At 57.2% G+C, this 23,574-nt stretch overlaps 5 protein-coding genes and 1 long non-coding RNA gene across 11 annotated transcripts in view; 3 read left to right on the forward strand and 3 right to left on the reverse strand.

The window, feature by feature from the left end:
* Window positions 1-691, reverse strand: part of RPS27 (ribosomal protein S27) — a 1,914-nt gene extending 1,223 nt beyond the window's left edge. For 2 of the 3 annotated variants that reach the window (XM_049634979.1, XM_049634980.1), the window contains exon 1: window positions 338-691. In XM_049634979.1, the coding sequence (XP_049490936.1) occupies window positions 338-691 (354 nt within the window). Of the gene's footprint in view, window positions 1-28; window positions 113-337 lie in introns of those variants that run through there. The other variant, XM_049634981.1, reaches the window with a different exon arrangement.
* A 164-nt stretch (window positions 692-855) lies between these two features.
* On the forward strand, window positions 856-7,986 carry RAB13 (RAB13, member RAS oncogene family). Of its 2 annotated transcripts, XM_049634977.1 has the most exons (9): window positions 856-1,585; window positions 2,169-2,204; window positions 3,502-3,562; window positions 4,349-4,409; window positions 4,645-4,722; window positions 4,830-4,919; window positions 5,008-5,073; window positions 5,175-5,228; window positions 5,406-7,986. In XM_049634977.1, exons 1-9 carry the CDS (start codon window positions 1,381-1,383, stop codon window positions 5,481-5,483), a joined length of 729 nt encoding a protein of 242 aa, XP_049490934.1. In that variant the 5' UTR covers window positions 856-1,380; the 3' UTR covers window positions 5,484-7,986. The 2 variants fall into 2 exon arrangements, with proteins under 2 accessions (XP_049490934.1, XP_049490935.1); XM_049634978.1 differs by lacking the exon at window positions 856-1,585 and having other exon boundaries at window positions 1,595-2,204; window positions 5,406-5,774.
* LOC125925755 (uncharacterized) lies at window positions 3,314-4,019 on the reverse strand. The gene is made up of 3 exons (XR_007458906.1): window positions 3,898-4,019; window positions 3,606-3,812; window positions 3,314-3,522 (listed from the first exon to the last, which is right to left on the reverse strand). It is a non-coding gene; the product is annotated as an uncharacterized LOC125925755 (long non-coding RNA).
* Window positions 7,987-8,695: 709 nt separating the features above from the next.
* Window positions 8,696-11,201, forward strand: JTB (jumping translocation breakpoint). The gene is made up of 5 exons (XM_049634985.1): window positions 8,696-9,114; window positions 9,289-9,326; window positions 9,523-9,605; window positions 10,215-10,294; window positions 10,677-11,201. Exons 1-5 carry the CDS (start codon window positions 9,032-9,034, stop codon window positions 10,831-10,833), a joined length of 441 nt encoding a protein of 146 aa, XP_049490942.1. The 5' UTR covers window positions 8,696-9,031; the 3' UTR covers window positions 10,834-11,201.
* Window positions 11,194-15,973, reverse strand: CREB3L4 (cAMP responsive element binding protein 3 like 4). Its single transcript, XM_049634957.1, has 10 exons — window positions 15,131-15,973; window positions 14,869-15,043; window positions 14,434-14,683; window positions 14,159-14,277; window positions 12,642-12,734; window positions 12,405-12,511; window positions 12,217-12,285; window positions 11,954-12,038; window positions 11,681-11,777; window positions 11,194-11,557 (listed from the first exon to the last, which is right to left on the reverse strand). The coding sequence occupies exons 2-10, from the start codon at window positions 15,040-15,042 to the stop codon at window positions 11,364-11,366; spliced, it is 1,188 nt and encodes a 395-aa protein (XP_049490914.1). The 5' UTR covers window position 15,043; window positions 15,131-15,973; the 3' UTR covers window positions 11,194-11,363.
* Window positions 15,974-19,276: 3,303 nt separating this feature from the next.
* SLC39A1 (solute carrier family 39 member 1) lies at window positions 19,277-23,082 on the forward strand. Of its 3 annotated transcripts, XM_049634988.1 has the most exons (5): window positions 19,277-19,327; window positions 19,494-19,633; window positions 19,873-20,091; window positions 20,258-20,388; window positions 21,476-23,082. In XM_049634988.1, exons 3-5 carry the CDS (start codon window positions 19,905-19,907, stop codon window positions 22,127-22,129), a joined length of 972 nt encoding a protein of 323 aa, XP_049490945.1. In that variant the 5' UTR covers window positions 19,277-19,327; window positions 19,494-19,633; window positions 19,873-19,904; the 3' UTR covers window positions 22,130-23,082. The 3 variants fall into 3 exon arrangements, with proteins under 3 accessions (XP_049490945.1, XP_049490944.1, XP_049490946.1); XM_049634987.1 differs by having other exon boundaries at window positions 19,281-19,633; XM_049634989.1 differs by lacking the exon at window positions 19,494-19,633 and having other exon boundaries at window positions 19,296-19,327.
* Window positions 23,083-23,574: the final 492 nt, after the last annotated feature.

A 23,574-nucleotide genomic window follows, 5' to 3' on the forward strand; every position in this document is an offset into this window, starting at 1 on the left:
TACCACGCAGTAGACTGCAGGAACTCACGGGCATGTTCTCGTGGGCAGGTCGTCACCGCCGGAAAGGAGCGAAAGCGGAAATCCTGCCGCTTATATCCGCCGCCCGCCGGAAGTGACGCGCGCGCGCCCGGCCGCCATGCCGGGGTCCGCGCGCCGCCCGCGGCTGGAGCGGACGCCTCCCGCCCGGCCTGCCGAGGGGGCTGCGGCGCGACCCCAGCCAGGCCCTGCCCTTCTCGACTTCCTCCGTGTTCCCCAGCTGGTTTCCTTTGCCATGTTAACACCGCAGGAATGTAGACACGGCGGAAGCCCTCGTCCTGGTTCCCACCTCCTCGCCTACCCTCTTAACCGCTGTGAGGTTTTTTGTTGTGTCCTCCCAGCCTTTCTCCTCTGACGGCGGTCCCGTCAAGTACTCGGGTGCTCCCCGCGGCGAGTCCCATCCACGACCGCCGTCAGGTCGCCCCCTCCCCGTCCCCTCGCGGCCCGCGCGGTACCGCCCACCCTCTGCAGTGCGCGCGCGGGGACGGCCGCGTTGGGACCCGTGCGACACACAGACGTGCCTGGGACAGTGTTTGCTCCTGTGGCGCGGGTGCCGCCCGCGGGGCGTCGTGCAGCCTGGCGCCGGTGAGGGACGGGCGCACTTTGTTCTCAGCGCCCCGCTCGCGGCCCAGAAAGTCCCGTGAGGAAGTGACATTTAGGCCGAAATCTGAAGGACGTGGAGTCCACCGTGCGACTGTCTGGGAGAAGCCAAAACCCGGGGCCGAAGGAGCGTGGCGTAGCTGAGCAGGGGGGAGGCGAGGCGGCCAGAGCGAGCTAAGGGCTGAGCGCACGGGCCTAGTCCAGGGAGACCTGAACCCCCGGGGCTGAGGAGGCCACATCCCGGCCAACGAAAAAGTAAAAGAACGGGCAGATTTGTGTCCGAACAGTCCGGGGGGATGGCAGCGTGATTTCAAGGACGGGTGCGAGACGGCCCGGCCGGGGGGAAGAAATAGGGAAACCGTGGAGTTTGTGGCACGGCTGGAAGGCCGACCGGGAGGCGAGAGGACGCGCAGAAGGGGACTGGCAGGGGGCCAGCAGAGGCACAGCCCGGACACTGTGCGCGGACGGCTCGACTGGCCCTTGTCGGAGACGCAGACGCTTTGCATACTGTGTTTCCACCGGCACCGACAGCCTGTGCCCGGATCGCTGTGTTCCCACGCTCCAGCGCCCCGGTGGCCTCGTCACAGCCTTTCCGCGAGGGATGAGGGCGCGGCCTCCGCTGTGTTCTCAACATGCGCGCCTCGTCGAAAGAACGAGGCCAGACATTTTCAGTCCCAAGCTCTGTCTTGCCGCACTGGCTTGTCGGAGAAACCGCACACGGTCCCAGTTGGAGGGCTGTTGCTAATGAAACCCCGAACGCGTCTCGGTCGAGACGGAGGGAGGGGTGCGGCGGGGCGGGCGCTGCGTGTTCACTCTGCTCCACCAGGGGGCAGACCCGCCCAACAAGTAGCCTTGTCTTCCAGAGCATCCCGCTCTTTTCAAACGGAGCTGGTCTCCCAACTGAGGGCTGGGAACACCAACACCGGAATTCGCGCGCCGCCCCTGCAAGGTTTCCGTCCCTTGAATCAGCCCCGATTTTTGTCAGCTCCCAGGGCCATCCCCACCTCCACCCTTCTTCCCGCAAAACTTTCCCTTTTCCCCTAATTCCTCTAAAGCTCGTCCTCCTCTGCTCATTTGGGTGAAACCTCTGGTTCCATTCACCCCAGCCTCCCTGGCCTAAGACTGCCAGAGTGAGATCAAAAGAGGGGAGTGATGGCAAGCCAGACGCTGTGTGGGTGGGAAATGGCCTGGGAGACGGGCCAGCCCGGGCCCGGGGAGCAGAAGGCCGGCCAGGCCGGGCTGCCGCGGCCGCGGGAGGAAAGGGGTGGGCGGGCAGGGGGTGGGGCCCAGAGGAGTGCCGCCTCCCCTCTATCCCGGAGCTTGGGCGGAGAGGGAGGAAAACTTCCTGGCCTGGGCTCCGGGCAGCTCCGTCCGCCAGCCCTCCGATCCCGCCTACCAGTGCCCGGAGCTTCCCCACCCCTCCCCCGGCTCCCCAGTGTCCGCCATGGCCAAAGCCTACGACCACCTCTTCAAGTTGCTGCTGATCGGGGACTCGGGGGTGGGCAAGACTTGTCTGATCATTCGCTTTGCAGAAGACAACTTCAACAACACTTACATCTCCACTATCGGTGAGCCCACTGGCCATATCCCAGAGCCCCTAATCCCGCATGACCTCATCCTCAGGCTCCCAGATTACTCGTGGCCCCACTCTTTCCCCCCCCCCCCCCCCCCCCCCCCCTTAGAGTGAGGCTTCTGAACTCTAGCCTCCCAACCCCTGACTCAGACCCATCCGTGGAGCATATCTCTGGATGGTACCCAACCTCTAAACTGTCTGAGGCCTCCAGGTAACTTCTCAGCTGTGCCAGCTCCTGGGGTTCCTGGGACCACCCTTCTCCCTCACCTCCCCAAATGCACATGAACCCTTCTCGATTTCCTGCTCCACTCCTCTCCCCCACCCCCACCCACCTCCCTGTATTTCCTGTAACCCCTCTCCCTGAAGGCGGCTTCCAGTTCCGCCAGCCTCTTTCTGCCCCGCTGAGTTTCAGACTCCCCCATTGCATCCCCACTGTACCAAACTACTTCCCAGTCTCCCTGCCCCTCAACTTAACTGGGGGTTTGGGGTGGGGGGGTGGAACAAAGTGGCTGGGTGTGCTGGAGGATGGCCCAAGGACTGGAACCGTGAATATGCAGTCAGCCAGGCAAGGACGGTGGGAGTGGGGGGACTTTTGGGGGCTCTGAGTCAGCCTGGTGACTCAGGCTCCTCCCTAGGCTCCCAACCCGCTCTGGGGAGATGCCCAAGTTTCCACCAAGAACACTGCCTCCCCTCCTCCCCTCTTGTCTTTCTTCATCTTCTCTGGCCTGGGAAATAAAACGAGGGGAATCTCAAGACAATTCTGGTTAGAAAAGGGAAGGAAAATGCCTCTCTATCCTAGTTCAGTCTCAGGAGAAATCTTATTTATCCTCAGATTTCTTGCAAGCCCAGCCTACTAGTTAACTCACACAGACTGGCATCAGCTACCTTTTTCCTGGCTCTTCATCCTATACGGCTGGAGCGTAGACGGTGGTTCTAGGAAAACAGAAAGGAAAAGGAATCTAAAAGTAATATTCTGGGGGAGACACTGAATTCTGAGAGTTGTCACCTGGTTGGCTGAGTGGATCCAAGAGGTGCCTTAAGCCTCCCTGCAGAATTTCCATCACCTACCCCCTTCCCACATCCATAAAATCCATGTAAAAACAAGATGCTTGCTACCCAAATACAGGTTTGAGAAAAGTCTCTTAGTTTTATACGTGCAACAAAGTTGCTTCCCAAGTGCACCCCTGCACAGTTTCTAGCCCTGCTGCTGCTCCATGCCGGGTCTCCCCTGCACGCCCTCCTCGTCCCTGCAGAGTCTCAGCCTGAGTGATATATATATGCTCCACTCGTAGGAATCGACTTCAAGATCCGCACTGTGGATATAGAGGGGAAGAAGATCAAATTGCAGGTCTGGTGAGTGAACCCCCAGGACCGCTGGCCACAAACCCTCGTTTACCTCCTGTCACCCTTTCCCTTCCATTTGCCTCATGTCTCTCCCTTTCCCCACAGCTCCTTCCGGTACTTCTCCATTTCCTGTCGCCTTGCTCAGACGTCCTTCCATCCCTCTTCCTGCTCACTCAACTATTTATTCTCAGCTTTCTTGTAACTCTCTTGCCTCTCCTGGCTCCAGAGCATTCTCTGAACTTGACAAATGTCTGCAGGGCTGTCACGTGGAAATGACATTAAAGCAGGTGAGCAGCAAATGGCAGAACTAAGACCTGACTCTGTCTGTGCGCTCCCTGAATTACCTCAAGCCCAGAAAGCCGAAGATAGAGGGCTGGGCTGTCACAGGAAGCCCGGGACTCCGAAGGTGTGCAAGTGGCTGGTGGCCTGAGAGAGGTGTTAAGATGCAACAGATAAGAGCGGGTTGTGGTTCAAGTTCTGGCTCTGCTGTGGAAGGACTTTCATTAGTTGTTTAGCCTCTCCAAATCTGCGTCCTCGTTTGTAAAATAAGGACAGTAGAACGTGTCTCACAAGTGTAGGGTGAAGATTAGCAGTGCTCGCACAGAGTAATCCTGCAACAAATAAACCCGAGACCTTGTTCCCAGCTGTCTTACCTTCTTTTCCTCCTTTACTGTTTTCTGATTCTGTTCCTTTCAGCCCCCACTCTGTTGCAGAAGCTAAATTCTTAGCAGGGGGGATTCTCTCTTCGGAGAGCTGTTCCCTCTGTGCCGCCCCACAAACGTTCCGCCTCTTCAGGGACACGGCTGGCCAGGAGCGATTCAAGACGATCACCACCGCCTACTACCGCGGGGCCATGGTACGGGGTGTGGGTCTGGACAAGGGGTGAGGCGGTAGACTGCAGGGTTCTGAGAACCACGGGCCGCAGGGTCGGGTAGGGACGGTGTCAGGGTTATAGTGTGGGATGTGGAGGGCCCCACCTGGACTAGTGATTAGATTCGTGGGTAGGACTTGCAGGGTCACTTGGAGGGGCAGGAAGCAGAAACGGGGGAATGTGGCCCAAGGCTCCATGGTGGATTCTTGCCATCTCCCAGGGCATTATCCTAGTGTATGACATCACAGATGAGAAATCCTTCGAGAACATTCAGAACTGGATGAAAAGCATCAAAGAGGTGAAAACCATCCTGGAGAGACGGGGGACTGGGTAGAACCCGGAGGGTGAGGGGGCCGTGAAGGTGAGCAGGACCCAACTTTACTCCTCCTGCCCTTTTGCTCCCAGAATGCCTCTGCAGGGGTGCAGCGTCTGCTGCTGGGGAACAAGTGTGACATGGAGGCCAAGAGGAGAGTGCGGAAGGAGCAGGCCGATCAGGTGAGGCCCGGCTGGGCGGCCAAGGCGAGTTCGGACTCCAAGGGCTGCCTCCACCTTTATCCACCCGTCTCATCTCTCCACCCCACAGCTGGCTCGGGAGCATGGAATTCGATTCTTCGAGACAAGTGCCAAATCCAGCACAAATGTGGATGAGGTGAGACACACCCCATGCCTGCCCCCCACTCCCAGAGACGGCTGTTAGGCCGCCACCGTCCCCTCCAACCTGCTCTGACCAGTCACTGCTTTCCCCCACAGGCTTTCAGCTCCCTGGCCCGGGACATCTTGCTCAAGTCAGGAGGCCGGAGATCGGTGAGTTGGTCGTGCTGGACTGAGCACAGCTGTGGGTGTGTGTCGTGTAAGGAGTGAACGCTGAGGAGGGGAGCGGTGCTAACACTGCCCGTGAGGGTGGGGCCCCTTCAAACAACGTACAATCTCAGACCCCGGCCAGCTGTTCCCACCCTGACCCCCGTGCGCTTCCACCTCTAGGGAAACAGCCACAGGCCCCCTGGCACGGACCTGAGAGCTTGTGACAAGAAGAGCAGCAGCAGGTGCTCCCTCGGCTGAGGACCCGGGCCTGGACGCTGGGCCGAGGGCGGGCAGGTGGGGCTCAGGGGGTAGAGGTGGGTAGATGGCAGATGGCCGAGCGGGGAGCAAATGCAGAAGAAAAGGAGGAACGCGAGAGAAGAGAAGGTAGAATAGAGAGGCAGGGAGAGGCGAGGAGGAGAAAGATGGCAGGAAGTCAGAGAAGGTGAGGGGCAGGAAGGGAGGGAGGAGGGAAGCAAGGGCCCTGGGCGCCAGGCCCTCCCTGGACTTGTAAGGCAGACAGAAGTGTAAATAAACAGTTGGCTCGTCGTCGTTACCGGATCAGGTTTTAGGGCCGTGTGAGGGGTGGGCTCGGTGATCCCTCTGAAGCTCTGATCCTACCACTCTGCATGGTCTTTCTCAGCATTAAAGGCCACCACCCACACAGAGTCCCCTGGTTTGAGTAACTGTCATCACCAGAACTGCTCTCTGCTCACCAACCTAATTCCTGCCTCTAAGGTGGCTGGGCTGCCAGAACCTGGCCAGGCTCCTGTGACACCAGGACCTGTGTGCAGCTGTCCCTTTCCTGCGATTTCATGGACAAGAGAACAGCAAGGAGGTTCTCTGAACCTGAGGGGCTGGACATCCTTTCCGTGATGGAAATTAGAGGGTCCTTAGGGGCAGAACCTTGCCTAGTATCCAGAAGGGCTCTTTCTTAGGCCTTCCCAGGGGAGAGACAGCCCTGGCCTCAGGAAATAACAGGACCTTGTATTGTTTATCCCATGATTTCTTTAAGCGCCTTTGATTCTGCCAGCAGTCCTTTTAGGTGGCTAGTAGGTGTTATTTTCCACTTTTATAGAGGAAGAAAATGAGGCACAGAAGAGGCTCATTTACTCCTAAATCTTTATTGAGCATCTAGTATGTGCCAAGCACAACAGTCAAGATAATATAACTTTTGGGTGGAACTTGACGTGATGGACAAGCAAATTTTAACACATACTGCTCCTAAATACTGCACGACAAAGAGGCCAAACTACTGGCATGCCAAAGAACTACCACCACCTTGACCCACAGCCCCCCTTTGACCCTTACACCACAGTATCGAAACAGCAAACTTCTCTCACAGGACCTTTTAACAGGATTAATGAACATATCAGATTTGGTTTAGGCAAAATACCATTAGGAGTGTAATTCGCAGATCTGAAGTTCAAGGCATTTAAGAAATCCCCATGCCTGTGGCGTGGAAGTGGATGGCATGACCCTGGGGTCAGCAGCAAGGCTTTCTGTGCTGCTGTTTCTTGTTGGTAAAACACAACACCAGGAAAGGGCCTGGCCGTGCTGGGAGAAGAACTGTGGTGTGGTCGGATAAATGTGTTAGGTACCAAGCTTCCATGGGGTGAAGATCTTACATGGATCACGTCTGAGCTCTGTAGTCAACGACCCAGCGAGTGTAATTTGCTCAAGGTTATGAGGAAAGACTTACATTTTGTGAATCCCAGGAAGAACACTGACTAACCTTCACCATACCCCAGAGCAAAGATTTTAAAAGCCAGTTTCAGTGTGGAGGCTTATTGTTGCTTGGTAAAGCGAGTGGATGGGAGAGCTTTTGACCCTCGCCTGTCCAGAGACATGGTAGGGTTTGATAAGGAGTAACAGCATGCTAGAAGGTTTCAGCCAAGACTTTTCCTACAGCTAAAAGCCACTGGAAAACACCCACACGTACTTCGGTAGCGCACAACTTCTGATCCGCACAAATAGTAATGTAGGGGAATGAGCAAGTAGTCACAGAAAAGTAAAGCTCAGTCCTCACAGTTTTTTTGTTCAACTCCGATGCAGTGGTCTTTCCAGTCTGATTGCTCCTGTTCTTGAGCAGCCAGCTTTACTCCCGATGGGAAGTCAGAATTTATGGGACACTGCACCCATAAATTTTAATCCTAAAATAAAGTACCGTAGCCCTGGGGTCGCGGGAGTAGCTGTTATATTTAGGCTAGGAACGCTTCTTGGGAGAGGAGAATGTGGGGTGGCGTTAACAAAAGTCTGGGGACGAGCCCTTTCATCTTGAGAAGTGGGGGACAGATTACTATTAGTGACCTTCTTTATGTGAATTTAAATATCTCCTTGATATTTAAGGCCCGCTCACACGGTCCAGTTGTCTGGGAGGCTGTAGACCTGTATGTGTGTAAAACTAGGATGAAAATATGGGTAGAGTTAGATAATAACTAATGCCACACAGTAAAGCAAGAGTGTGGGTCAAGTCTCTGCGTTCTGGATACATATCCAGGGTTAACTCCATGGGGATGGAAAGCAGGGGTGAATCTTTGGCCTTGGAGCTGAACGTCTGGGGCTCACGCCTTAGGTCCCCCGCTCACTCGCTGGGTGACCTTGGACAATCCCTTATACTCTGAGTTTACTCATAGAATGGGACTGATAACCTACTCTGACTCCTCAGGAATACTGAAAATCAAAACGACCTAAATGTTGGATTCAAAAACTCTGACAGTAATGTGACGCGATGCAATTAGAGAATAAAGGAAATACTTTACTACACATTTCATTTCATTCGTATCTCGACAAAAAACCCTACAAAATGCACATTAGCATTTCTGTTCTACAGAGAATGCCGAGAGGGTCCTAAAGTCCCGACTCCTCTCTGCGACTTACAACGTCCTCCCCGCACGAATGAAGATCCCGTCAGGCGACAGCCGGGCGAGCTAGGACCCGAGGAGCTCGTTCAAAGCACCAACGCGGGGCGGGGTTGTTGTAAATTAACACGCGATGGGGCTGTAAACTGAGGCCGCACGTCGGGCGCAGAGATTACTAAAAACAACTTAAAAAGTAATTAACACGCGCGAAGGCGACATAATTCATCGGTGCACCGTGGGTCTCGGGAGGAGAAAGTGCAGTGTCGCCTCCCTCCCGGGGCCACCGGGGCAGGACGGGTGTCAAGCGGTAGCTTGATGGTGAATCCCAGGCTTTTCCGAGGCGGCAAAGTCCTGGGAGGACGACGCGTTGTTCCTCCCGTGGCGCTGCTCCCCAGCCCAGAAGGGGCCACCAGGCCACAGCCCGGGAGCCACGAACCGAGAAGCCAGACGAGCCTCGCCAGCAGGACCGTCAGGCCGCGGCGCGCCGAGCTCGACGCCGGAAGCCCGAGCCGCACGGAGCGGAGACTGAGGGCCACCTGCCCAGACGACGAGTCCCGGCGGCCACGACCCGCGCGCCTGCGCCGACCGGAAGAGCCGCTGGAACCCTCCGCGGTCCCGGCATCCCCCGCGGTCCCGGTATCCTCCGCGGGGCAAGATGGCCGCGGCAGGGACGGCCCCGGAGGTGACGGGGTGCTAGGCCGTACGTCCCTCGGCCTCTCCCGAGGGCCGAGGGGATGCGAAGAAGTGAGCTCACGGCCCAGCCCCGCAAGTGCGTGCCGGCTTTTCTTGCCGTGGCCATGGGGACGTCCCAATAAAGCCTTTGCCCTGACAGGCAACTCCAGCACCTCTCAGCCCTGATCTGGAACCTCCCGAGGGCTGCGGTGTCGGCGCTCCGACGGGGAGCGAGGCCAGTCCCTCCGTCCCCACAGGCGCGACCCCGAGCACCCCATGCCTACAGGCGCAGGGAGGCGTAGCCTCCCCCAGGGCAGCCACCTGTGCTGGTTGCTCTGCGCTTTCACCTTGAAGCTCTGGTAAGGAGAGGCCGAGGGCTGGGAAGCGGAGGGGGCGGGAGGATCGCCTCGTCCACGCCCCTGGGGGGGGACGGAGTCCGGGAGCAGGCTCCGCGGAGGTCGGGAGTTCCCTGTTTGCCGGCTTCTGACTCTTGCCTCCCCACCCCCACCCTTCCTCCCTCCCCGTCGCTGCAGCCAAGCCGAGGCTCCGGTGCGGGCGGAGAAGCTGTCAGGTGGGTGCTGGTGTGGTAACCCGACACCCCCATAGTTCTGTTTTCTTTTGACGTCCTCCCCTTACCGGGAGCACAGGTGGGAAGGGGTGGCGCCACGCGGAATGAAGGCTTGTAGCTGTGCTGGGAAGTCGGCTGGGCGGAACCTTTGGGGGAAATACCTTCTGGGTCTGGGGCTGGCATTTGTCTCCCCTCTTAGTGAGCACCTCAAATTTGCCGTGCTGGCTGGTGGAAGAGTTTGTGGTGGCAGAAGAATGTGCTCCGTGCTCTAATTTCCAGGCTGTGAGTATCTGTTGTCCCGTTTTTGTCGTATCTAGTCCCTCTCGGTTTTACGAAATGTGACTTTGCGTCGTCTTTGTGTCCTTGCAGTTTCAGTGTATGTCCACATTTGAACTTGTTTCCCCCCTTAAAATGTGCCCTTTCCTTTCTAAGTCAATGGCAACGTTCACCTAATAGTCCTATTCATAAGTAAGAAAGAAAAAGAAAGAAAGAAAGAAAGAAAGAAAGAAAGAAAGAAAGAAAGAAAGAGAAAGAAAGAAAAAGAAAGGAAAAGAAAAGAGAAAAAGAAGAAATCTCGATGCCCAACTTGGGGCTGGAACTCACAACCCTGAGATCAAGAATTGCAGGGTCCACCCACTGAGCCAGCCGGGTGCCCCAATCATGATCATTTTTAATCCAGCAGGCTCTGGAACCTGCCCCTGAGGTGTTCTTTTTAATGCATTTCTCATGCCTCCGGCACATCCAGCATCCCCATCAGAACCCTTGTTGGTTCTCTGTTGACCACCAGCTTGGAGCCTTATCAGTTGGGCACCTGCCCCTTCTGAGTGACACTCCTCATGCTTTTGCTGCTGCCCTTTCGTGACCTGTTCTTTGGTCCTTTTCTCCTGACAGAAGACCACTCCTGAGTGTGGTTCCACAGGGTACGTGGAGAAAATCACATGCAGCTCATCTAAGAGAAATGAGTTGAAAAGGCAAGTACCATTTCTCTTCTTGAAACCTAGGTCAGCTCCTTTGTTCCTGTGATTTTAGGTAGTTCACCCAGGTTTTTCTGTCCCTCTGGAGGTAGCCTGGCATATTGGAAGGGGGGCAAAGTATGTGAACCCAAGTCCCAGTTCTGTTTCTGGATCACTGGTCCTATCGTGCGGGTTAATGCCAGCTGTGTTCACGACCACACCAGAAAGAAGCTGGATGATATATTTGAGTGGGATTTGCGTGCGGTGAACACGTTAGAAGGCTTCCAGTAGCTTTCTCTTTTCCCGCCAGATGTGTCTTGGTGGGGCTTGAGTAGAAGGGCGATGAGAGGGAGAGGTTGTCCAGCGTTCCCTGGGAATAACTATTTCTTCCTGCTCTTAGCTGCCGCTCAGCTCTGATGGAGCAGCGCTTATTCTGGAAATTTGAAGGGGCTGTCGTGGGTGTGGCCTTGGTCTTCGCTTGCCTTGTCATCGTTCGTCAGCGACAGCTGGACAGAAAAGCTCTGGAAAAGGTCCGGAAGCAAATCGAGTCCATATAGTGACCTTCTGCCCTTTGACAGGGGTCTTTAGGGACCCTGCCTCAGACAGAGACTTGTGCCCCTCATTCTGGGAGACTGGTGGTGGCGCCCCTTTCTGCGTTTCCTGTCTAGATCATTAACCAGCAAAGTAAGTAGAATGGTTCCCTTCCCTACTGTAATTTGGTTTGGGACTGGAAGTCATGGCAGCAGGCATGGAAACGGTGGCAACTTTACACACCAGGTTACCGACTACCTATCTTCTCCTCCTGCTACTTATTTAAAACTTTCAGGATACAATTTCAGCAAAAAAGTTTATTTCTCAGCCAAAACCTCTGTTTCCCCTCAACCCTAACCCCAAAGAAGAAATAAAGTTGCAGATGTATAAAGTATTGGAAATGTCTCATGTAGCCTGTGCCTCAGGGTACAGACATTTAGGACGTCCAGAAATGATTCAGACCCCTGAAGCCAAAGAATTCTGAATGGGACACCCAGGGGGAACAAGAGCCACGGGGGATCCTGGATTCCTTCTTGTGGCCGGGAAGCAGGTGGGTTCACATCTCTTCCGCGTGCAGCACAGCTCCTGCGTGCCCATTGGGGCCTGTCTTCCCTCCCATCTTCTCAAGCAATGTCCTTGTTGAGCCATTTTCACCCTTGGCCTTAAGTGGCCCCCCTGGTCTGGACTCTACTACTGTGGTCTCCAAACTTTCTGTCGTGTCCTTGTGACTTAGGATATTTCTGGAAATCACTGTGGGTGGAGGAAGGAGGGCAGTAATAGAGTGTTCCCTTAGGTGGGGGATCCTAGAGGACAGGACTTCCCTCCCCCATCTTGACTACCCTGAAAAACAGCTCCCCCCTGCCCTTGCCTCACCTCCATGAGGCTGGTAATCCTCGGGCCCAGCTTCCCGGAGACCCTGAAAGGGGCTGACACTGGGCAGGATGATTAGAGCCAGGGAAAAAAGAAGGATCTGGAGAAAACAGAACGTCCTTTGGGCCGTGGGGACTAAAGGCAGGGAGCCAAGGGCAGAATGAATAGAGAGTGGTTGGAGTCATCAGGGATGGGAAGGGGGGTGTGGTCAGGGCTGGGGGTGTCGGGATGGAGGCAAGAGATGGTGGGCGTCAGGGGGTCGGGCAGCAGACTGACCACGACACAAGTGCTGGTCTGGGCGGCTCTGTTGGAGGTCCGGGCAGCCAGCAGCTGCAGCTGGCGGAGCTGAGCTACCAGGGAGCTGGGGAGGCAGGGTGGAGAGTCAGGGCTCCGGCACCAGCACTGGAAGTCAGGGCGCAAGCATGGTAGCCCTAACACCAAGCCCCTCCTGCCTGCCCCCCCCCCCCCCGGTGGGAGCTCCCCCCTGACCCCGACCTGGGCCCGCCCTCCCCAGAGGAGCAGGTTATGTATGCACTTACACGTGGCACCTCTCCAGCTCCCGGACTTTTTTCTGCAGTTCCTGGTTCTGTGCAGAGCAGGCAGCGGCCCTAGGGTGTGTGGACAGGCGGGACAAAGCTCTGCAACCCTGCGGGCCCTGACCTGCCTGCCCTGGTAAGGAGGCCCACACAGGGCCCACGGAGAGCTGGACACCGACGTCCAGACATACCTGCTCTCCAGCCCGTCGATGTACTCTTTCTTCCGCTGCCGACTGTCCTGAGCTGACTGCTTGTTCCGGATCTTCCTCCTGACCTTCTTGAGGACCCTCTCCTCTGCCTGGGGGCCCGGGGGTGTCAGTCCTGGGCCCTTAACCTCCCTCAGCGCCCCACTGGCCTCTGTGGTCCTGGCTCTTCAGAGGCCAGGATGGGGCTGCTGTGTTGGGATACCCTTTGGGGAAGCATGTTACCTTGGTGAGGGGCAGGTGTGTGGGCAGGGAAACCCCTTCCTGCCCCAGCAGACGCTTCTCCTCTTCTGTCAGGAACAAGGTCTGACAGGGCAGCTGGTGGAGAACGGGAGAGGGTGAGAGGACAGTGGGGGAGGGTCCTGTCTTTCCCATCACACAAGGCTGCTCCCTGCGTGCCTTCTGGAGAGGAATACATAACCGTGAAGTGAGGAGGGGCGAAGGGGCCTTAATTCAGACGGGCTCTGTCTGGGGCCTCCTGGGGCTGAGAAGGGAGAGAAGAGGGGTTGTGATATGTCCTTTGCCCCCAGGCTTAGGACTTCAGGACTCTGAGCAAGCTAGGGAGGGCCGGTTCTGGTCCCCAAACCTTCAGGATATCTGAAGAAGGCAGGGAGCAACTCACTAAGGTAAGGTTTGCTTAGAATGGTTCGCTTTTGCCGTTAACTTCCATCTGGCAGAGTGCGATGTCCAGTCAGGGTCAACCACCGGGAGCTCCCTGGGGCAGTGGCCCATTTTCCCCCAGGGTCTGAGCCCCACTTTCTAGATGGAAGCTCTGTCCCCTGTCAAAGAACTCCCCAAGGGCCACCAGACTGAACAACTTCTCCTAACACAGTCTGTAGGGAGGTAGGGGGCATCTGGTTAGCCTGAGCCTGCCGACAGAGTGACCCGCAGTTCTGGTACTCCTTGAAAGATTTATGCTTCACTTTGACTTAAGAGGAATTTGATTTTGCTTTTGACTCCTGATGATCTTTGGCTTTTAGCCAAACCATTTTTCGTCTTTCTGCCTTTTCCTGATTGTCCCTTCCTGCTCCCCTGAAGCCACAACTCCCCAGTGTTTTGATGCGAATGCAAGCTTAGAAGCATCGGACTTCCTAAGGTCCCTCAGCCCGATTCGGAGATGTTTGGTGTGGATTCTGGTCCCAGCTTCGGCCAGGCTTGCAGGGAGGCCAGAACCCTTTGCCCACGTTTTGCACACAAGCAGCTCTGTCGTCAGACAGTGACTGAGCAAGACCCCTTCCTCGCCCCCCACTGCAGGAACCAGTCTAGCCAGCCTGAGGGAGGCAGCTGAGTGTTGCCCACTGTGCTGTGGCCCTGGGCTGTGGGTGTGGCCGCATGGCGCTTCCAGTGGGAACAGGTCACTTGCTGCCCCACACCCTGTGCCAGTCACCAGCTGGGATCCCAGGCAGCCTGCCCCCTCCATGTCCAGACCCAAGGCTGAAACAATGGCCATGCTGAGCAAAGTGCACATAAGGTCTGGCCTTTCTCCCGGGCCCTGTCTCCAGACTCCCTCACCCCACTTTCTCCTTAACTGAGTCATCGCCACCTTACCCCCAAGGGCTTCTGTCTTCCTCGCCCTTTTCTGCACTTAGAGTCACCCATGCCTCCCTGGTCTTCAGGCCAATGCCACAAAAATTGGGACAAAGAGATTAGCATCAGTTTCCCCCTCCCGCAGCCTCCTTCCCCATCTGTGTGGGTGCCTGTCTTTGTATCCAGGAGTACTGGGTCTGGCTGGCCAAACTCACCAGGGTCGCAGGAGGCACTGGGTTTACAGTGCCTGCTCCGGGCAGGGTGTCGTGAGCATCACAGGGCAGCTCGCAGACCACGCAGGCATCAGGCACCGTCAGTTGTGGGCTCCGCTGACCTGAGGGAGACACAGGTGGCTAGGAGTAAAGGAGACAAAGGGCACACCCTCATGGCAGCGGGGCCTGGCTGGAGGCACAGGTTGGGAAAACCCCTCGCCCCAGGACTAGGGCTGGACCTGAAAGGCCACTGTCCCCTTTCCGCCAGGAACACTGACCTGGCTGGAGAGAGATGAACCCTACAGCTGGCCCAGCTTCCCCCTGCGTCCTCTCCAGGGCCCCTGCCTCATAGACCACCTCATAGAGAGCAGGGGGACTGGGTGCTTGAGGGGCGGGAGGCCTGTCTGGACGGCCAGGGTCCTCAGATGGATGGCCACTGTCGCTGCTAGCAGAGGCTCCTGAGCAGTACACTTCATTGGGGTCAATGAAAAGTTTCAGGAAGTCTTCAGGCTCACTGTCTCGAAGGCCCTGCAGTACCAGAGGGAGTCTATGTGTACAGAGAATTCCAGAGTGCTATGGACATGGGGATGGTTACAGATCACGTGTCCTTTAGGGGCTCGGCCTTCAGACGTCTCCAAGTGGAGGCTGAAGCCTGATGGGCCCCTCATCACAGCTGCGCCTCCGCCCACCCCACCGGCATCTCTCCCACTCACACAGCCACGGCCCCCACTGGGCTCCCAGCCTCGCAGCCCCCGTTCTTGGAGCTTCGTCCCCGGGGCCTCCGGAGGTGGGCCGTGCAGTCCCGGCTCCGGGAAGGTCCCTGTTGAGAAAACATCTTCTGGGGACTCCAGCCACGCATCCAGCAGGTCGGGGGTTCGGAAATCCATTCTGCAGAGAGCGCGGGACCAGGGTGAGGGCGCCCTCCCCCCAGCTCCTGGGTTCCCCGCTCCTCCTTCCACCCTCTCCCTGCCTCACCTGCCACCGGGGATCTCGCCTCCGGCGGCCTGACGTCTGGCTCAGATGAACGGCCCACCTCAGTGTTACCTGTCCCCAGAAGCCCAGCCCGCCGGCCGCCCGAAAGGCCACCACCGCGCTTCTTTCCTCCAGGATCTCGCATCCTGGACCGGCCCAGCCAAGCCCCGCCCCCGGCCTGACCCGGGACACTGCAGAGTGGCTGGCGCCTGGCCAGGGGCCACGGCGGGCCCGCGTCTTCGAGCTGGGGGCCGGGAGGCTAGGCGTCCGCAAACCGGCCTTGAGCAAGACACAGCCTCGCCCTTCGGGCCTCCGTTTCTGCTAGCGACAGCGAGTCTCCCTGAGCGTTCGGACGGGCTCCTCAGGGAAGGACGGCGATGGCTGTGACCGGAGCACACCAAGCGCCCGCTCTCCGGCCGTGAGCTGCGTGAGACGAGAGCCCGGCAGGGTGAAGACAAGACACTGTGGGAAGGCCGCAACCCGACGGCCCGAGTCTCGCCAAGGGTTCCCCTCCCCCGCTCCGAGGCGCTCTTTCCACTCTTGACTCTGATGGGACGCCTGAGGTTTGAAGGGCAGGGTATCGAGCCAATGGGAGCGCCGACTCGAGGCAGGCCGCTCCCCGGGTGGCCGGAGGGCTGCCGAGGGGGCGGGGCACCGCGGAGGCGGGAGGGAGGCCGCGAGCCCGGCGCCGGGGCCGGGGCCGGGAAGCAGGGCGGTTCCGGGGCCGCGGCGGGAGCGGCTGCCTGGCTCCCGGGCCCAGGTTCCGAGCCGGGCGACGGGGAACGACCCGTTGGCCCAAGTAGGAGCTCTGAGCGCGCGGAGAGTGGCGCAAATCCCGTCCGCGCGCCGGGCTGCTGAAAAAGAACAGCGGCTGCACACACATACTCGTTGGACTGTGGGCCAACGGAGGGTATGATTACCAACAGCATTCGTATAGTTTACAAAATGTTTTCATAAACGCTGTTCTCGCATTTAATCCACAACAGCCCCGAAGGAGACAGGGCAGGTAACCCTTCCCTAACTTCACCGACGAAGAGACAGAGATCCATGATTGCAACGTAGCGATACCGAAGCTCAGGATTGTTGGCCTCGTGACTGAAGGGCCAGGAATTCATTTCAAATTTAGCAATGGAGCTACAATGATGTAGCTATGATTTTTGTCTGCCTGCATTCCCAGTAGTGCTTCAGAAAAAGGGTAGCTCCCTGAGAAAAGCAGGACAGTTTGGGGTGTGGATCCAGATCTCAAACTGGTATTTCTCATGAAAATTGGAATGTGCTGAGGGTAAAAACAGGAGCAGGATCCATAGTTATCGAGTACCTATTAGACGGTCAGGCGTTTTCATATCACTCATAATTCTCATAGCAAGTCATAGCTGGAAGAGAGAAGTTACTTTCTCGAGGTTAGTCGGTAAGTAGGACCAAGGTTGGGACGCCTGAACCCGTGTTCTTTGTACTCGCTTGTTTGCACTTTCTCAGATTTCCTGCTCATCTTCCTGCATCCTGCTCAAGTCGTCAGGAGAAAAAGCAGGCTTCCTGGACTGATGCAGAGCTCTAAGGAGAGCAGAGCTTCCCCTGCCTGGATCTTTCCTAGAGCAAGGAAGGTTTCAAAGGGCTTCCTACAGGTTGCATGTGGAGAGATGATTAAGTGGAAAATATAGTCAGCTTTCATTAATGTCAGAGCTGGGAAGAACCTCTGGCATCGTCGGCGAGTCTAATTTCCCTCTTTCACCTACTTTATCATGTTCCTGAGACGAAAAATGACTTGCTTAAGATCACACATCAAATTAAAGTAAAGGGGCACCTGGTTGGTTCAGTCAATGGAGCCTGAGACTCTTGACCTCAGAGTTGTGAGTTCAAGCTCCACGTTGGATGTACGGCTTACTTTAAAAAGAAAAAACAGAGGCGCCTGGGTGGCTCAGTCGGTTGAGCCTTGGACTTGGCTCAGGTCATGATCTCCTGGTTTGAGAGTTTGAGCCCCTCCCTGAGTCGGGCTCTGTGCTGACAGCTCAGAGCCTGGAGCCTGCTTTGGATTCTGTGTCTCCCTCTGCTCCTCCCCCACTCATGCTCTGTCTCTCTCGTGCTCTCTCAAAAATAAATAAACATTGGGATGCCTGGGTGGCAGTCAGTTGGGCAACCAACTTCACTCAGATCATGATCTCACAGATGGTGAGTTCGAGCCCCGCATTGGGCTCTGTGCTGACAGCTCAGAGCCCGGAGCCTGCTTCGGATTCTGTGTCTCCCTCTCTCTCTGCCCCTGCCCCACTCACGTTCTCTCTCCTCTCTCTCTCTCTCTCCTTCAAGAGTAAATAAACATTAAGAAAAAATTTAAACATTAAAAAAAGAAAAATAAATAAACATTAAAAAAAAAAGGAAAAACATTTTTTTTAAGTTGATTTATTTTTGAGAGAGGGCAAGTTGGGGAGGGGCAGAGAAAGAGGGAGGGAGAGAGAGAATCCTAAGCAGGCCCTGGCACTGTCAGCACAGACCCCAAGGAGGGGCTCCATCTCAGGACCGGGAAATCATGACCTGAGCCAAGATCAAGAGTCAGATAGTCAACTGACTGAGCCCCCCAGGTGCCCCTAAAAGTGGTTTTACTAAAGCACACAGACAGGACCCATGGGCAGAAAGAGCTGCACTGGGGTTGTGATGGGTGGCTGTGACTGATTATATACCTTCAGGTTGGGAGGGGGTTAGGGTCAAAGTGAGTCTCAGGAATTTTGGAAGCAAGGTTCCTAGGACCTTGAAGCCTAGCTGTTGTTAGGAAAAGGTCGTTTATTACCGTTTGGCCAGTCACGAGCCCCTTCAGTGTGTATCAGTGGGCCATATGCTTAAAGGATGATTGTTAACAGGTATCTTGGGGGGTAGAGGTAAAGTAAGTTTCCAAAGGAGTTTTTATATGTTAAAGTAGACTTACAGGATCCTGGGGGTGGGGATAATGTTAAGCTAAGGTTGCCTTTTGCCCTGAGCAAAGTGTCATCATTGAGGCAGCTGAATTCCTAGAGGAAGGTCACTTGTCAGTGGGTTGTAGGCAGTAAGAGAATTTAATTTTTGTGTGTGTGTTTCCTACATCACTTTGTATCCTACCCTCCCATGAGGTTAGAAGAGCATTCTGATAGCACAGGGGTTGTGGGCCAAGAGGATCCAGGCTAAGTAAACAATGAGGGTTCTAAGTTGAAAATAACTCTGGTGCATTCAAGAAACAGAAAACAGAAGGGAGGCCAGTAGGGCTGGGGGCAGAGGAGTTCAAGGTGAGTTCAGGAAGAAGCCAACCAGATGCCTTGAGGCAGGAAAGCAGCTCTCCCCCTCCCATCCCTGAGCTGGGGCCCACCAGGTCTCTACATGCACAGGGCAGCCAGAAGGCTGCACGAAAGCTCAGGCCACGGATAGTCAAGAAGAGATTCCTTTCAAGAAATGCCCCCCTTTTGGAAGCACCTGGGTGGCTCAGGCAGTTAGGAGTCTGACTCTTGGCGACTCTTGGTTTCCGCTCAGGTCACGATCTCACGGCTGGCGAGTTTGAGCCTGCGTTGAGCCCCACATCAGGCTCCACTGACAGCGCAGAGCCTGCTTGAGATTCTCTCTCTCTCTCTCTCTCTCTCTCTCTCTCTCTCTCCCTCCCCCTCCCTCCCTCCCTCTCTGCTCCTCCCCTGCTCACACACTCGCTCAAAAATAAATAAACTTGAAAAAAGAAAGAAAGAAACAAATGTCCTTTCTTTGCTATTTCCCTTTTCCAATTCTGCCTCATCTTTCTCCTTCGTCGTGGGTGCACACGAAGGGAGTCGAGCAAGGAAGTCGGTCCAGGGACGGGAACGTTTTCCCTCGGGCGCCGAGGCCTACAGAAGGGTCTTAGAGCCTCCCAGGGCACAGCCCAGATTGTGCCCGAGACCAGGAAGAAGACCTCAGAGTCGCGGGGATGGGCCCAGGCTCCAGCCTCGCCCGCGGGCGTCCCAGCTTCCGGCCGACCGGGCCCGTCCCACCGCCCCGGGGCGCCCCAGGCCCGCGGCCCCTGGGCCCGCCCGCTCGCCGCCCCGCCCCGCCCCGCCCCCGCCGGCCCCTGATTGCTGCTGGGGCACGTCACTCCGGGTAGGGCCCCGCCCCCCGAGCGCTCTCATTGGCCGGAAGCGTCTCGGGGGCGGGTCGCGGCGGGCGGGGCCCGGGTCGCGGCGGAACCGGGCCGATGAGGCCGAGGGGGACCCTGGCGAGGTGAGTGTGCGCCTCGGGCCGTGCGGGCTGGGCCGCCTGGGCGCCCGCCGCGACCCCTTCCACGCCCGGGCCCCGACGGTGGCCGTCTGCCCGCCGCTGCCCGCTTCGGGCGCGGCGCTGGGGGAACGAGAACGGGGAGTGACCCGGCCCCAAACACCCTGCTCAGGTGGCCCACGGAGCTGCCCGCGACACCTCTGCGCAGCCCGACCCCCTTCGCTCCGGCCACTCCTTCCTGCAGGGGGCGCATCCTGCCCTTTCCCGAGAGGACCCAGGCTCCTTGGCTGTCTGGGAGCTCCAGGTGAAAGGGTAATGAGCCGCCCACAAGCCCTCCCGCCTCAGTTTCCCTCTCGCGGGGTCCCTGAACGAGCCACTTGGAGGGGTGAAGTCTGCGGGGAAAGAGGACCGTTCCCGCCACAGGAGCGCATGAGTCGCACTGAGTGGGGAAGGTCGGAAGGTGGCAGGGTGAGGGACCTCCGCTCTGCTGACCAGCTCTCCCCTTTGCCCCCCTTTAAGTGACCATCGCCCCCTTTGCTCTGTCTGCCTAGGTCTGACAGTCGTTGGAGCAGCCACAGCCACCATGGGGCCCTGGGGAGAGCCAGAGCTCCTGGTGTGGCGTCCGGAGGCGGTGGCCTCGCAGCCCCCAGGGCCGGTGGGGCTGGAGGTGAAAATGGGGGCCCTAGTGTTGCTGCTGGTGCTCACGCTTCTCTGCAGCCTGGTGCCCATCTGCGTGCTGCGCCGTCGGGGGGCTGGCCCCGAAGCCTCAGGTGAGGCTGCCTCCCTGCCGCCTCCCAGGCTGAGGGTAGGGGAAGGCCCTGGGGCTGAGGAGGGTGACCTAAAGGGGGAAAGTGGCAGTGACTATTGCTTGGGTTGGGGCAGGGGGGCTTGAGGGGGTTCGTCGCTCACTCCTGTCTGTGCTCCACTCCTGCCCAGCCTCCCGCCAAAAAGCCTTGAGCCTCGTAAGCTGCTTCGCAGGAGGTGTCTTTCTGGCCACCTGTCTCCTGGACCTCCTGCCTGACTACCTGGCTGCCATAGATGAGGCCCTGGCGGCCCTGCATGTGACGGTGAGCCCTTGCTGGCTGCATGTGACCTTTCGTGTGTGGGTGTGTTCAATCACATACCTGTAGGAGAGGTGGCTTGTGTGGCTGTCTTCCTGGGGTGCCCCACGACCGTGTGGAAGGCGTTTAGCATGTGGCCATAAGAACTGGGGTTTTCAGTTATGGGGCATAAATTTTCTGTGGTGCACGCCACCCATCCCCATGTGACTGTTTTGCACCCTTTGACAGTGAGACGAACCTTCTTACTAGGCATGTGACCTGCTCTGTGAGTTCCTGGGTCCCACCTTCCAAGAATGACCCTCACTCTCACACCCCTTTCCTGAAGGCTGTGGTAGAGAGCCTGGGAAGGGAAGGAGGCCTGGAGTTCCCGACCAGAAAGGCCATAGTTCAAAGAAGTAGGACGTGAGGAAGGTCAAGTGCGAGGTGTAGGGAAGTCTCGCAGGAAAAAGAGTTGTGTGGAGGTGCCAGGAAGGCCCCCTGGGCTCTTCCTCTTCCTACAACTGAGGACTGAGGAAGTAACACTGATGTACCTGCTGTGACTGAGTGGCGTGTGGCCCTGTGTGACTATGTGTAAGTCTCAGTGGCCCCATGATAGTGTGTGGCTCTGTGTGTGAGCACACGGTGAGGTGGGCGACACCTGATCCCTGTGTGCGTGCACACGCCTCCGTGTCACCAGGCTGTCCGCATCCATGACTCCCAGTTGGGGGTGGTTTTGCGCCCCCTCCGCAGGAAACATTTGGCAGTGTCTGGAGACACTACCATTGGGTTGTCAGCTCTGGAAAGGAGGGCTTTGTGCTTGTTCTTGGCATTTAATGGGTACCGGCTTGGGTACAGGACAGCCCCCCAAAATAAGGTTCATCCAATCCGAGATTTCAATAGTGCTGAAGCTGAGCCACACGTAGTGCTGTGAGGGACGCCATAATCCGTGTGATTGTGTATCACTCTGTGTCTGTGTCACCAAATGACTATCTTTGTGTAAATGTGTCTGTGAGGGGCCCTGGGTCTGTAACTGGGACCCCTCTACACCCTGACCGTGAACCCTCTGCCCCATCCCGGCCTGTGCCCTGAGCTCCCCGCCACCCTCTCCCCACAGCTCCAGTTCCCCCTACAAGAGTTCATCCTGGCGATGGGCTTCTTCCTGGTCCTGGTGATGGAGCAGATCACACTGGCTTACAAGGAGCAGTCGGGGCCGCCGCCTCGGGAGGAGACGAGGGCCCTGCTGGGAACAAATGGTGGGCCGCAGCACTGGCACGACGGGCCAGGGCTCCCACAAGCGGGTGGAGCCCCAGCGGCCCCCTCGGCCCTGCGTGCCTGTGTCCTGGTCTTTTCCCTGGCCCTGCACTCCGTGTTCGAGGGGCTGGCGGTGGGGCTGCAGCGAGACCGGGCGCGGGCCATGGAGCTGTGCCTGGCTCTGCTGCTCCACAAGGGCGTCCTGGCCGTGAGCTTGTCTCTGCGGCTGCTGCAGAGCCGTTTGCGGGCGCAGGTGGTAGCTGGCTGTGGGATCCTCTTTGCATGCATGACACCTCTGGGCATTGGGCTGGGTGCAGCCCTGGCAGAGTCGGCTGGGCCACTGCACCAGCTGGCCCAGTCTGTGCTGGAGGGCATGGCCGCTGGCACCTTTCTCTATATCACCTTCCTGGAAATTCTGCCCCAGGAGCTGGCCACTTCTGAACAGAGGATCGTCAAGGTCATTCTGCTCCTCGCAGGCTTTGCCCTGCTAACTGGCCTGCTCTTCATCCAAGTCTAGGGGGCGCCAGGTGCCCTAGACCTTCCTTTCCTCTCCCAGAGTATGAGAATAAGGAGTGGGGAAGGGAGGTACTGAGGATCAAGGGGTTCTCAGAGATAGGGATGGAGTCTTTGGAACTATCTGACCCATGAGAGGGATGTGGTAGACAAGAGCCTGGCCCTAAGGGACAAGAGATAGTTAAGTCACTGAAGACATGATTGAAGGACGTTCATATTGGGGAAGACACTGAATGCTAGAATCTGGGGTCAGACACTACATACAGGGACAGGCTGACACTGGGAAGGCTGGAGGCAGGTGCCCAGCTGCTGTGGGGTAGAGGTGTAGAGAAGGCACAGCCCAGGGTCGGCTGTCCTGCTGGTTCTAGCCCATTTCAGCCCTCTGTCACTTGGGGGTGGAGTGGACCCCTACTTTTCTTAGCTCCTACTCTCCTCTTAGTCTCCTGCTTCCCTTCTCCCAGGGGACTAGTGCCAAACGGCCTCTTCCTGCCAGTTTTGGTACCTTCTCTGGCTTCTCTAGTCCTGCTCACTTCTCTATTTTTAAAGTGCCAAATAAATCTCTTCCCTCTTTCTCAAAAAGCACAGTGATGGCACTGAACCGTGCCCAACACTTCAGCGGAGGGGCCCTGCTTGCCCTTTATTTGGGGGCAGAAATGTTTGCTGAGTTAGGGCTGGGAGAGGGTTGCCAGAGCCACGGCTGCCACCACCACCACTACACCCTAGGAATATTGAACATGGACATGGTACCCCATGCCCAGATGATAAAAACTGAACTGCCAAAACTTTTTTTTTTTTTTTTTTTCTATACCAGAGGAGCCCAAGGGGGAAGGGGAAGGCTCACCCTCAGCGTTATTTTTGGGGAGGGAGGGCTGTGGACAGAGCCATATTCTCTAGAATCTATTTTACTAACTGACCTGTTTTGGGACTTGTTACCCAAATAAAAGATGTTTCTATATATTTGTACAGTATCTGATTCATTTGTCTTGGGGAACGGGTGGGCACGTGGCCAGTCTGAGAGGGCTTGAGTCCCAGATGTTTACAGGGACATTACCCTGCTCTCCCGATTCTCATTCGGGCCTGAAGACCCAAAATTTTCCCCTTTTGTCTCTTCCTTCTTCCCGCCCTGTCTCCACCCCTTCCCTTCCTCCCCTTCCCCTTCCTCCCCTGCATCCCGCTCCCCTTCGCGTTCGGAGCCTCGGGACAGCTTTAGAACTACTCTTCCCAGCCTGCCCCGTGCGGGGAGGAGCCCAGGGAGGAGGAGTCAAGTTCCCAGGCCCCGGAGCCACAAGGCTGCTGGGAAATGGGGTCCGCTTCCTGTCCGCGCCGCTCGCCCGGGGCCGCGCAAGGGTCACGTAAACAAACTACAGTTCCCGGCGGCCCCCGCGTGGCAGGTCCGGGCTAGGCTGGGGCCGGGTTCGCGGTGCTCGCCGAGGCGGCGGCGGCGGCGGC

Source organism: Panthera uncia, chromosome F1 (genome assembly GCF_023721935.1).
Source record: "Panthera uncia isolate 11264 chromosome F1, Puncia_PCG_1.0, whole genome shotgun sequence".
In the NCBI taxonomy this organism is placed as follows: Eukaryota; Metazoa; Chordata; class Mammalia; order Carnivora; family Felidae; genus Panthera; species Panthera uncia.